Here is a 13,195-nt window from a genome sequence, read left to right as displayed (position 1 = left end):
GGGGGTTAGGGAGCAGGAGAAAGGGAGGATGGACATTTGGAAAAGGCATTGGAGCACCGGACAAGGCAATCTTGGAGGTATTTATCTTTCAACCACACCCTTAGAGGTGACACATGTCAGAGGTGAGAGAGGGACCGAGGCCCCACCCACCACAGCAGGAGGAACTATAAAGACAGGCTGGTCCAGCACTAGCCTTACACAGACACACGCTCTGCTTGCCCATTGCCCAAGATGAGGACTCATCTGCTTTGGTTGTTGCCCCTGATTCTGCTGGGCTCCTCAGGTAAGCCAGGAAGTAGGAATTCTGACCTAGGTCACCAGAGTCCCTCAGGACTCTGGCTGACATCCCGACCTGGCTGGACCTGCCTCCAGATGATGTAGTCCTGCTGTCCAGAGGAGGTGCTGGTATAGGGAACAGGACCTGCTGGAGGCCTCACAGCTGGGCTGCCTGATCTGGGAGTGGGACACAGTCTAGCTGTGAAACTCTTTTGTGGTACCTTCACTAGCCTTAAAATTCTTTCATTACATTTATATTCTCTCTCTCTCTCTCTCTCTCTCTCTCTCTCTCTCTCTCTCTCTCTCTCTCCTCTCTCTGTGCGTGCGTGTGTGCGTGTGTGCGTGTGTGTGTGTGTGTGTGTGTGTGTGTGTATGTGGTCATGTCAAAGTATGCATGTGGGGATCCGGGGACAACTTGACAACTTGTTGGAATTAATTCTCTTCTACCATGTGAGTTTATGGAGATTGAGCTCAGATCTTTGGGGGCTTGGCAGCAAGCTCCTCTACCCACTGAGCCATCTCACTGGTTCTCCCTACTCACCATTTCTATTAAGTCTAGATATTCTGTTGGACTTTCTGTCTCTTTTACCAAGTCTTGTGGGATTAGCATCATGTGGCTGGTGACCTTCTGCTGTGGGTTATGACCAGCAGCATGGACTGCTGGTTGCTTAGAGCTTTGGTTTCCTGGACCAGAGACAGAGCCCTCTGCCCCTGTGTCTCAGTGTGGCTGCTGAGGGGCTGTCTATGTGGGTGATTGGGGGACAGAATGGGTTGCTCGGTGGTTAGTGCTTCCCACAGAACTGTCTATGCATCCTGTGCTGTCTGGTGTGGTTATGGAATCTGACCCCCTGGTGTGTCCCTCCAGCTCAGGCACTGAAATGTCACGAGTGTAGTAGCACCACAGGAAACTGCTACAACCCTAGATCTTGCAGCGACAAGAGCCGCTACTGCTTGACCAACTGGTATGGTGAGTACCTTGGTCCTAGGGGGGTGGGACAGGGGATGGAACCTTTCATCTGGCACCCGGGGATGCTAGGGTAAGGCAACTTGCTGGTAGAGTTGGGGGGGGGGGGCTGGGAAGATATGGCCCTGAGAGTCCTCTCAGTTGTTGAGAGGTTTTGAGTGCACTGCCCTCCCTTCAAAATGGAACCAACAGTACTGTCTTAGAGTGGGTGGAATATTCCAAGTGAGCCACCATATGTAGTGCAGCCATGAGAAACATGCAGTTCTAACCCTTCTCAAGAGTGCTGGCTGCTCAGAAAGGAAAGAGGAGAAAAGTAGGGAGTGGGTAGCCCTAGTCGTATTCCTGAGCCCTGACCTTGGATCCCACTTTGAGTCCTAATTCTGGTCATATTCTGAACCTTATACCTGGTCACGATCTGAGTCTTGGTCTTCATCACAATTATCTCCGACCCTGGGTTACATATTAATCCTTAATCTTGGCCACATACTGAGCCCTGTTTCTGGTCACAACTTGAGTTTGACCCTCCTGACGTCTTGCTGTGTGTCCCTCTGAACTGGAGGTTGTAGGTGGCCTGGGTTTGTTAATAGGGCCAGGAGTGGTTCTTATACGTCTCTCAGTAAATGGCTCCCCTTCTGCTCTCTGTTTCCAGCACCCCCAGGCCAGCAAACACTCATAACAAGAACATGTGGATTTACCTGTCCTGATGTCCTTCAGAACCAGAATAACTCCAAGGTCTCCTGCTGCAACACGGACCTCTGCAACAGTACCGTGAGCCTTCACGCCAGCTGGGTGCTGCTGATCCTCAGTGTCTGCTTTATCTATCTCAGCCGATAGGCACAGAACTCCCACTCGGTCCAGCTCCAGCTGCTTGGGGCCAGGTGTCATCATGTGACGGAAATGTTTCATAGCCTTAGGTGTGGTACTTCTACTCCAGTCAGAAGGATTCTAAGAGAGAATGTTCACTGAGTACAATCACTAGAGCTGAAGACGGGAGGTCCTGGAGCTGGACCACAGGCAGAGGCTTTAGGCTGAAGGAGACCCTTGCCACTGTCCAGGGTGCTGTATGTGGCGCTCTGTCTCCAAGGTCGCCATCTGCTGGCCTCCACGTGCTGGTGCAAGGAAGACATCATGGCTGTGAATCTGTGACTGGGGATTGTGGAAGGTCCCTCCCCCCCCCCCCCCAGGAGGCACAGTGAACTCTTTGGGGGGCTTCTTCTTTTCATATATCCCATGGCTCCCTCCTTGCAACTACCTCAGAGGACCTGAGTCTGAGAATCACCACTTCAAAAGAGCTGACCTCCAGTGCATGTTACCTGCTGATTCCTGGACCGGTAGTGAAGTTTGCTGCTTTAACCTGAGTTCAAAGATTCTTGGCAAATGAAAACCCTGTGGAGAGGCCTGCAGTCTGGCTGTGGGCGAAGGGCAGATGCTGGGACAGGTTTTCCTTGAACAAGTCGTAGGTCAACCCTGGCATTAGCACAGTTGCTACGTGTGATGCCATCTGTGTAGCCTTTAGCCCCAGGATACCTTACCCTTCAGATGGACCCTGAGGATTCTATTTTAGGATGACACCAATCTCATCAGGACTTCAGGAGCTTCTGTGATCTCCAGTCTATTCGGAAACAAAGGACAGTCACAACTGGGAGGGTGAGGGCAGGCTTTGTCCAGCTGTGAAGCCTGAGGGGTTTCTGCTGTGGAATAATCCTTCTGCACATTGTGAACATGTGTTGCCCTCATTGTTAATAAAAATGGACTGGCCGATAGCTAGGCAGGGCTTTCAGGGCAGAGAGAATGCCGAAAAGAAGAAGGGCAGGGTCTGAGGAGTCTTGAACCAGATGTGGAACATGGGAAGTTCATAGATGAGGTAAACAAACCTTGGGGCAGCAACAGATTAATAGAAATGGGTTAATTTCAGCTGTAAGAGCTGGTTGAAGATAAGCCTAAGCTATCGGTCGGATATTTATAATTAATATTAAGTCTCTATGTGGTTATTTGGGAGGAGCTGCTAGGACACAGAGAAACTCTGCCTACATGTTTTCTCCATTCTTTGTCTGTGGTCCAGCTCCAGGACCCCATCAGTCAGCTCTAGTGATTGATTGTACATCCTCCATCAAAGAGGAGCTGCCCCTTCCAGTGTGTGTCTGCCTCTCTCCCCATGTCTGAAAGCCTGGTCAACACCATACCCCCATGAAGAGAATGAGCCTGGGAGCTAAATTCTAGGCTGGCAGTAGTTTGGGTGGGTAACCCCACTGACTGGATTCTCCCTAACTTTCCAGACCTGTGTAGGGCAGAGAATGAATTCATGCTTGTTCATTCACTTCACACCCTTGTTCCATTTTGGGCCCTTTTACTATGGTGTTTTCCATGCACTGTGCCTCATCTAGACCTGATCACAAGGCACCCACACGGTGCTGCTGCCACTTTATTACACAAGGCTGTTGCTGGGAGGCACCAGCTCAGTGCCCTGGGAATGACAGAGGGCTGAACTCAGGTGGCCTCCCACTGGTCACCTCACCAGGTGCCAAAGAGCAGGGTTGGTTAGTAAGGGCAGAGCTGGTGCTGAGCCCAGGATCTTACTTGGTGCAGGTCACAAGGATACTAGAAAAGAGAAGACCTCTGCTGGGGGTGGGGATTGGCACTGACATTGGTAGGCTATAATGTCTGATGAAACCACAGGACTCCAACAGAGAGGAGGTCGTGAGGTGAGCGCAGGATCGCAACAGAGTGTGTGGAGCTTCTCGAGGGACGTTGTTGCTCCTGAAATGGGGACTTCCACAAATGCCCTGTCTGGTCTCTAAGCTCCTCAAGTTGATGGGCTCTCGTGCAGAGCATCCTGTGACTGGGGCTTCCCACATGCTCTCCCCACAATCCAGGCATTCACTGGTTTTCTTGGCAAAGTGTCCATGTGCTGGAGACCCACTGCCGCTGAGCTGCCCACCCCCGAGGCTGATGCCGCAGAGGTCTGGAGGCTGGGGCTGGAGGCTGGTATTCCGTAGGTTTCAGAGGTCCCACGAAATTTACTTTATTGCAGTGTCCCTCTTTCAAGCATTCACTAAAGGATGGTTTTCCATGCTGCTGTCACTCATATCCCACTACCCACTGGCAGGACAGACCCAACCTGGCAGGGACCACCCCATGCTGCCATTCACTCCCGTGTCCTCGGGCACAGGCCCTAATTTCTCTGGTTATCAATCAAATGAGAACATGAGACTTTGTGTCAAAAAATAAAAAAAAAAAAAACAACCAATTAAGGCCCGAGGAGGCGGTTCAGATGGTAGAGGGCTTGCTTTGCATTGTGTGACTCCCCGGGTTCCGTCCTCAGCATTGCGCTGACAGAACATGCCCATCTGTAGCCTCAGCACTTGGGAGGTGGAAGCAGGAAGACCGGAAGGTCAAGGTCATCTTTGGCGTCACAGCAAGTTTGCAGTCACACGAGGCTGAGTTGGATGGCATGAGACTTTTTTTTTAATATATAAATAAATAGGTAAATTAAAAAAAAAAAAACCAAAAGTGTGCTACCGTATAGTCTCATCATGTCTCACTTGACTGTAATAATCTGTTTTCCATTCTGTGACAGTGTTTCCTAACTCCTGGCAAGATCTTTGCAGCACCAGATTTATGGAAATGATGAGGACCAGAGAAACTGGACCACGGGGTCAGGCTCCACAGCTGCTCCCTGAGCTGGAGCTGACCATCTCTTAGGCAGTATATACCACACTGAGCATCTCTGCTAGGCGCTCACTCACCAGCCTGGGTGAACATGTGCTATGACTCAGAGGTCTAACACTCTGTCTGGTGTTGCTGGCCAGACACCGAGGATAAAAGGGGGTTTCTCAGTGCCCAACTCTGATCGTCCAAGGATAGGAGCCCACCTGCGCTGCTGAAGTCGCCTGAGCTAGCTGCAACCAGCTACTGCTTAGCTTTGATCCAGGGTTCCTCTCTTGTCAGTTGGCGTCTACTTGAGTCAGTGTAATTAATTTCTCAGTTCCCTTGAAGTCCCTGGTCCTTATCTTATCTATGGTCATTTTTCTTTTCTTTTTTAAAGCAATTTCTGAAGGTTCTTGGGATGAAGGTCTTCTGATTACCAAACTGATTCCGTCATCTGTTGTTTGAAATGTTTCATATCCCATCCTCTTTAACAGACACTGAGCTATAAACTGCTCCTGTCTGCTGACATTTAACGGTGCCACCAAAGTACATTCTAGGTCATTTGTCTTTGCTTCCCAGGGACTTTGAACACATTTTTTTTTTTATTATGGACCTGTGCAGAAACTATGAGAATGCTGGTTTTGATACACAGTTGCTTCTGGATTTGGGCAAAATTGCTTAATCCATGGCCCACTTTATATTGCCATGTTGGCTTGCTTATGGCAATTACTGTGTTCCAAAAGGAATGGCTCTAGAGGGATGATAATTCATGGTTATAAAGTTGATGAAGAAGGCAGTGCCACACACCACAGCTGGGATAATGAAATGCCCCAATAAACATCTGCTTTATCCACCTCCTTCCTCCTTGTCGAGCATGCAGACTTCCTCCAAAATACTCGTTCACTGGAGATGTAGCATCATAGACAAATATGATTGTACTGAGCATTGATCCCCTCTCTTTTTGGGGGGGTGGGGGAGAAGTTCAACCAGAAGCTCAGAAAAACAAAACAGCCAGCCACTGACTGTTGTCTCTACTTTGATCCGAAATGGCGATCCTGCCTCCCAGAATCTCAGAGTGAGACAGAGACAGAGAGCTGTCTCTTCCAGTTTTATAATCCTCTCTAGATTTGGGATTAAAGGCGTGAATCATTGTTGCCTGGTCTGTGAGGCTGGCCAGTGTGGCTGTTTTACTTTCCCCATCCCCAGGCAAGCTTTATTTATTAAAATACAAATGAAATACCACTACATTACTGAAGACAGAGCTACAGTGAAGAAGAGAATGGCAAGTGGATTTATGTTCACACTGTCACAAAATCAAGACACTGTAGGCCCAATTGTTATAAGTCGGGAACATCTGGGCATTGTGTCTGAAGGGTGTATTTGAAAAAAATAGATAGGCAGGACATCCCTACACTCTCCCATGTCACTCCGTTTATTGTCCTATGAGTAATAGTCCCATTGAGTGTTTCCACGTGGAGCCAGTCTTCTTGACGTCTGGCCTACAGGATGGGTGGCGCTGCACCTCAATGAGTCCTTGTTTTGCCATAAGCAATCGCATCATATTTATATTTGACATCACCAAAATAATTAGTCTCATTATGCTAGCACCCCTTTCTGTAGCTTCGATTCACTGTATATAGTCACCCTGAAAGCGGAGACTCCCCTTTCACTGACACATCACTCAGAGCCTGGCACGGTGTTCTCAGCAAATACCTGTTGGCTGAGCACATAAACAGGTGGGGCTTGGCTACTTTGAGTTTTTATGGGCAGTGACACTGCTGGCCAGTATTCTACAGAGAGTAAAAGGCCAATGAGCAGCCATTCTTAAAATGTGGTCAGATTCCTGCAAGGAAAGCTTGGAGGAGGCGCAGAGCAAGGAGACTTCACCAGCACTGAGGCAAATGCTGCCATGGGGTCCTTGCCTCTCCGGTGCAGCCATGGGGGCTCTTCCACAGACACTGCAGCAGATGTCCTTAGGGCCCCCACAACGCAGAGACTCTGGTAGTACTGACCCTCTTTCTTCATCCATCAATTTCAGATACTCAAAATCATGTTGAAGTGCATCTCTGGGGTGCAGAAAGCGCATAGCCTCTTCTGGAGCCCGTAAGGAGGAGGGACCTGCACAAGGGATCAGCCGGCATAGACACCAGGTTAGCAGGCCCTTGGTGTGGACGCAATTGACACCTGTTAGTGTCCAATGGCCTGATATCTAAGGTGAAAGATAAGGGGTTGAGCCAGATTAGAAACTGAAATGGAAACCCCATACAGGGTCTCAGTCCACAGGACTGTGGATTCCTGAGAAGGTACAGCCATAGAGGGTCTCAGTCCCAGGACTACAAATTCCCAAGAAGGTAGTTATAGAGGTCTTCAGTCCCCAGGACTATGCATTCCCAAGAAGGGACAGCCATAGCGGGTCTCAGCCTCAGGACTGTGCATTCCTGAGAAGGTACAGTCATAGAGGGTCTTAGCCCCCAGGACTGTGGATTCCCGAGAAGGTACAGCAGTACCTGTCCATCCACGGGGCAGAAGGAAGTCTCTTTCTTCTTAAATATATTATAAAAGTTTAGGGGAGCGGGAGAGATGGCTCAGTGGTTAAGAGTACCGCCTGCTCTTCCAAAGGTCCCGAGTTCAATTCCCAGCAGCCACATGGTGGCTCACAACCATCTGTAATGAGATCTGTGCCCTCTTCTGGCCTACAGGCAGAGTACTGAGAATACTGTACACATAAATAAATAAATAAATAAATAAATAAATAAATAAATAAATAAATAAATCTTTTAAAAAAGTTTAGTAGGAAACATTTAGGGGGAAGTATGTGAGAACTCTGCTTTATTGTTCTGAAACTGCTCTTAAATGAGCAAAACAAATCCATTAAAATGAAACCATTTCCCAGGTAAATAAGCACTTAACAAGTTCAACTCAAGGTATCAGGAGTCACCGAGGATGAGTAAGACCCTGCACACTGTTAGAGGCAAGCTGATTTGTCTATGGACACTCCATCGTTTGTTTTAGAAACGGGAGGATGGATTCCTAAAGACTAATGACCCTTCTTGTTTTGTTTTCCTTAAGTCATTATCAGGAACGCAGAAGGTTTCTCTTTGCTTCTTCTAAGTCCTTCAGGTCAGAATAAAACTCTGTTGTTATCTTGAGTGACCTATTTGGGAGTAGCATAGTGTGTCTCTGGCACAGATTCTCCCTCTGGTGACAGTTATTTCTGTCGTGATCTTCCTATTCCTTTGAACACAGTCGGGACATTGCACACTATTTTTTTCTTTTCTTGGGGATGGGAGAATGCAGTCTGGTAACAGGGAAGCAAACTCATGGTCTGGGGACGGGAGAGCACAGGCTGGTAACAGGGAAAATGAGCTCATGGTCTAGGAAGTACCCCTGACCCAGGTCTGGTCCTTGTGAAATTTCAAGTACACTCAGCCTGCCATGTCTGCAGAAAGCAGTCTGCCCTGGATGGTGTACTCCTGGCACTAGAGGTTTGCAGCACAAGGCCTCCTCACAAGCAGGAAGAGTATAACACCTCACTGCCCAAGGCTGAACAGCTCCAAACATGGACTCCTGAGTTGAAATTTCAACTTCGGCTTTCAGTTGCTCCTCTCTTAACACTTCTGTAGCTGTCTTGAGGTCTTGGTCTCTCCCTCATTCCCTTCTTGGAGCCTGACTTCAATGCCTCAGATAATGCACTAAGAATATCATGTTTTTTTTTTGTTGTTGTTGTTGAGGAAATGCATGTCTCTGGAATCTCAGACAAACCTCTATTAAACTGTTGACACCAGTCCCTCATGGTGGCATTGACAGGATCAAGGCAGCCATAGGGGAAGCACTGGTCTCTTGTATCTGAATTTTTCAAGAGAGTTTGATTTGCTCACAAGTTGGCAGAGGGGGGAAATTGGTTGTTTGAGATTTCTGGTGGTTAAAATGTTTGATTTCATTGGATGTTATGTGGCAGGATCCTCAGTAACTGGGTCAAGTGTTAAATCACACTCATCGAAGAATGCCTTCTCTGCGTTGTTCTTGTCAGTGTCCTGACTGGAGTTGCGTGTTTTCAGGTGGGGCTGGGAGAAGAACAAGGCAGCAAGGATAAGGCTGTCTGCAGCTCACTGCTGTTATCCAGAGAATTCCCAGCATTTCCTCCTTTATGCCTCAGAGAGAAAAGCATTCCCTTCAGAGAAGTAGGCGAATGCCATTACATGGCCTTAAGGCTTATTTATTTCCTTATTTAGTTTTTTTTTTTTTTAAATAACCAGGGTCTCAGATTGACCATGAATTTATAACATAGCCCAAGATGTCCTGGAGTAGAAGCACGTAGGGATCCTTCTGTCTCAGCCTTCGGAATGCTGGGATTGCAACCATGGGCCACCTACTAGTCAATTAATTCATGTACAATGTGGGCCTCTGCAAGAAGCACTCTTGGGAAAAAGAGAAGAGATGATCCCCAGCCCATCCACATAACACACCTAATAGATGTTGGAATCTGGAGAATCCAGGGGTTACAGAAACCAGAGTCAAGTATGTCATCAAGTCTCTGGACATCTACAGTTCTCTCAAAAGACCCAAATCTCAGCCGGGCGGTGGTGGCGCACGCCTTTAATCCCAGCACTCGGGAGGCAGAGGCAGGTGGATCTCTGTGAGTTCGAGGCCAGCCTGGTCTACAAGAGCTAGGTCCAGGACAGGCTCTAAAAAAGCTGCAGAGAAACCCTGTCTTGAAAAACCAAAAAAAAAAAAAAAAAAAAAAAAAAAAAAAGAAAAGAAAAAGACCCAAATCTCCAGTCTCCTTGTGGGTGAACTGTGAAGGGCCATGGGACCCTTTGCAGAGCAGAAACCCTCCAGGATTAGCTAGGGATTATGCAAAAGGGTAGAGTTGGGTAAAACATTCTGAGACCGAGGAAAGAGCTGACTGCTCTGCTCCCCCAAGGCTGCATGTTTCTGCCAAGGTCATCTTTGATCTCATGTGGACTGAGGCATACAGCAGGCCTGCCATATATTACAGTTTGCAAAATAGCCATGGCAGTTCTGATATGCCGCCTCCCCCTCCCCATGGCCATCCTGCAGAGAAATATGGGAAATGGGGAGCTGGGGAAATTAAAGAGAAATAAGAGCAACAAAATCATGACCATCCCTGATAACACCCACACAGTTCCTCCTGGCCTCCAGCACTGAGCACGGGGGTCCCCTCACCTATTCCTTGCTCCTCTTGATAGGTACTCCTAACATAGAGGATCCATGTCCTATCTGTCCTCTCTGCCCAGAGGCTTCTTCCATTCCAACTCCCTGGCAGCTCCATTTTCTTCCTTCATATCTTTGTGGAATTCACCTCCCTCCACTTTCCCTTTTAGTCTTAGGAATTCTTGGGGTCTCACTGCAGCAGCATCAGCATCAGCATCAGCAGCAGCAGCAGCAGCAGCAGCAGCAAGAAACACACAGGCAGGAGCCCCACATGTTTGGGTTTCCTGAGGCCTGTGTCATTTGGGAAGTGTCTCATCTTGAGTCCAGATAGTCCTAAGGGATGCAGATATGTGAACCTGACTTCATAGGGAATCCTGTCTGATTACAGCCATAGTGGTCTATGGGGAGTGCAACCCCTGAGACCCCCCCAGCAGCTGGGGATGGAGTAGTGCCTGCTAAGTTTGCCTTGGAGTGCCAGTTCTCTGGGCAGAATGGAGTTTGGGAGCCTCTGTGCTGGCAAGGCTGGTGGAAGAGTCACCTAGTAGTTTCTGAAGAACTGAGAGGCTGATGGGATGAAGCTAGACTGTTCCCTCTGAGAAATATGTAGAATCAAAATGGAGTCATGTTTGCCAAGGCCTGACCTACCCTATCCTACTTATACCCTATACCCTATACGCATACCCCATGAAAGAGGCCCTGTGTACTCTGCATCCTCCAGCAACAGAATCTATCCTGTATGCTTACTACAGACCCTTCCTCTAGGTCCTAGTCCCGAGCTCAGCTTATCAGTCAGTAGAACTTATTCTTATTGTAAAGGTCACAGGTGCTCTGCTACTTTGCTAGGGAGTTTAGATGTAGCTCTCCCTAAAGCTCTGTTGTGACAATTGCCACATGTAAACCCTTCTCAAAGGTTTTTACTATGCTTAGAGTGCAAGAAGAACAAACCATGAGGGGAGATCTTGGAGGTTTTCACCCAGGGCCTGCAAGGATGGTACTAACTCGAGTTTCATCCTTCATCTTACAAGACCCATCCCCCCACTGGCTGTGAGGCTTGGGGGGGGGGGGGGATACCAAGAACCCAGTGCTCGCCCTGGAGGCTGGATGTCTCAGCAGCCAGAATATCTGTCTCTCACGAAATGGGCAAGGATGCTGGTGGATGTGAGATGGTGTTACTCCCAAAGGTGGGAGGGGAAAGACCTCTGTCTTAGTTAGGGTTTCCATCGCTGTGACGAGACACCATGACCATGGCAAGTTTTATAAAGGAAAACATTTCATTGTGGTGGCTTACACTTTCAGAAGTTTAGTCCGTTATCATCATGGTGGGTAGCATGGAGGCATGCAAGCAGACATGGTGCTGGAGAAGAGAAGTTGAGGGGTTTCTATCCAGATGTGCAGGCAGCAGGAAGTAACTGGCTTGCGCTTCTGAGACCTCAAAGCCTCCCCCTTAGTGATGCACTTCCTCCAACAAAGCCACGCCTGCTTCAACAAGACCTATAGGGCAATTTTCTTTCAATCTCCACAACCATCAACCCAAATCATCATGGCCAAGTTAAGTAAAGCAAGCTTTCTAATTCATGTACACAGGCTGCCTCTCCCTAAACTAGGGTCCAAGAGGTCAGCATTAGATGCAAGGAAGACATGACTTTCATAGTTCAGGGGTAGGAGGTTTCCAAATGGGGAATTTGGTGGGCAAAGTAGGTGGGATTACAGGAGCAGAACATAAAGCACAGCAAGTTAGTTCCTCGGGAAATAAAGACAGAGTTGTAAGGTGGGCATAACAAGGTAGTCATAGGTGGTCACATAACCTTTTGAAACAAAGGTAGGGCTGCAAGATGGTTAAAAACAACGTTTTGAAGCAAAGACATGATTGGCATTCCTAGAACAGGCAGTACTGAACCATTTGCTAAGGTTACAGGTGGAGCATAGCCCCAATCCTTGAGAAACAGAGATTTAATCATAAGCAGGAATGGACCTAGTTTGTCCTTACTATAAGATGGCTTTGAAGCCTGAGATGAAGGCAGGCTGGTTTAGTGGATCCCCGCATAGGAGCATTGTCATGCGAGCCTGGTGACCTGAGTTCAGTCCTTGGATCTCATAGTGAAATGAGAGACCTGACTCTTGAAAATTGTCCTCTGAGCTTGGCTTAGGGCTTCTACTGCTGCAACAAAACACCATGGCCGAAAAATTAGTTGGGGAATAAAGGGTTTATCTGGATTGCAATTCCACATTGCTATTTGTCACTAAAGGACGTCAGGACAGGAATTCAAAAGAGGCAGGAACCTGGAAGCAGGAGCTTATGCAGAGGCCCGTGGAGGATGCTGCTTGCTGGCTTGCTCCACTTGGCTTACTCAGCCTGCTTTCTTCTAGAACCCAGCACCACCAGCCCAGAGATGGCACCATCCCCATGGACTCCCCTCCCCCACTGGTCACTAATTGAGGAAATGCCCTATAGCTGGATCTCATGGAGGCATTTCCTTAACTGAGGCTCCTTTTTCTCTGATGACTCTAGCTTGTGTCAAGTTGACACAAAACCAGCCTGAACAGACCTCTACACATGTACTACGGCATAAGAACATCCATACATGCGCATAAAATAATAATAATAACAATACAATTGAAGTTGATTTTCCTAATCAGTCTTAGCTAAAATGTAAACAACATGTTTACCTCAGAACTCATTTGGGAGAAGAAAGGTAAAAAGAGAGGTTTTAAAAGGAGATTTATTTATTTTTAATTAAGTATATGGTGTCTGGGTTTGTGTGTGCATTGCGACTCCAGGTGTCCAATCAGTAAGAAGAGGAAGTCGGATCCCTGGAGCTGAAGTCTCAGGCAGTTTTGAGCTGCCAGGTATGGTGCTGGGAACTGAACTTGGATTCTTTGCCAGAACAGGGAAAAGTTTCTGTAACCTGATGAGCCTCTCTGCTGATGCAAAAATCCAAATCAGACCAAATCTAAGCGAATTAGAAAAAGCCCATGTTTAATGATACAATGCTTCCAGATGATTTGTCAGCCCCCCAGAGAGGAGACGGACGGGAAAGGAAGACCAAAAAACTGCTTGTCTTTTTTTTGGGGGGGGGGCAGTTTAAATACCCTGTGGGAGTGGTCTTGAGCATCTCTGGGGGAGGGGTCATC

At 47.9% G+C, this 13,195-nt stretch overlaps 1 protein-coding gene across 1 annotated transcript; it reads left to right on the top strand.

Moving 5' to 3' along the window:
* Positions 1–231: 231 nt before the first annotated feature.
* Positions 232–2,074, top strand: LOC119822273 (lymphocyte antigen 6D-like). Its single transcript, XM_038341305.1, has 3 exons — positions 232–283; positions 1,142–1,243; positions 1,890–2,074. The coding sequence occupies exons 1-3, from the start codon at positions 232–234 to the stop codon at positions 2,072–2,074; spliced, it is 339 nt and encodes a 112-aa protein (XP_038197233.1).
* Positions 2,075–13,195: the final 11,121 nt, after the last annotated feature.

This window comes from Arvicola amphibius, chromosome 9 (genome assembly GCF_903992535.2).
Source record: "Arvicola amphibius chromosome 9, mArvAmp1.2, whole genome shotgun sequence".
Taxonomy (NCBI): Eukaryota; Metazoa; Chordata; class Mammalia; order Rodentia; family Cricetidae; genus Arvicola; species Arvicola amphibius.
Note: the sequence above shows the minus strand (reverse complement) of the source record. Positions and strands in the feature narration are given on the sequence as shown.

Excerpts from the sequence above, each read along its gene's own strand:
- LOC119822273 (XM_038341305.1), top strand. The coding sequence starts at position 232 with ATGAGGACTCATCTGCTTTGGTTGTTGCCCCTGATTCTGCTGGGCTCC. Across the intron at positions 284-1,141 it reads GATTCTGCTGGGCTCCTCAG|CTCAGGCACTGAAATGTCAC; the intron begins GTAAGCCAGGAA and ends GTGTCCCTCCAG. Across the intron at positions 1,244-1,889 it reads CTGCTTGACCAACTGGTATG|CACCCCCAGGCCAGCAAACA; the intron begins GTGAGTACCTTG and ends CTCTGTTTCCAG.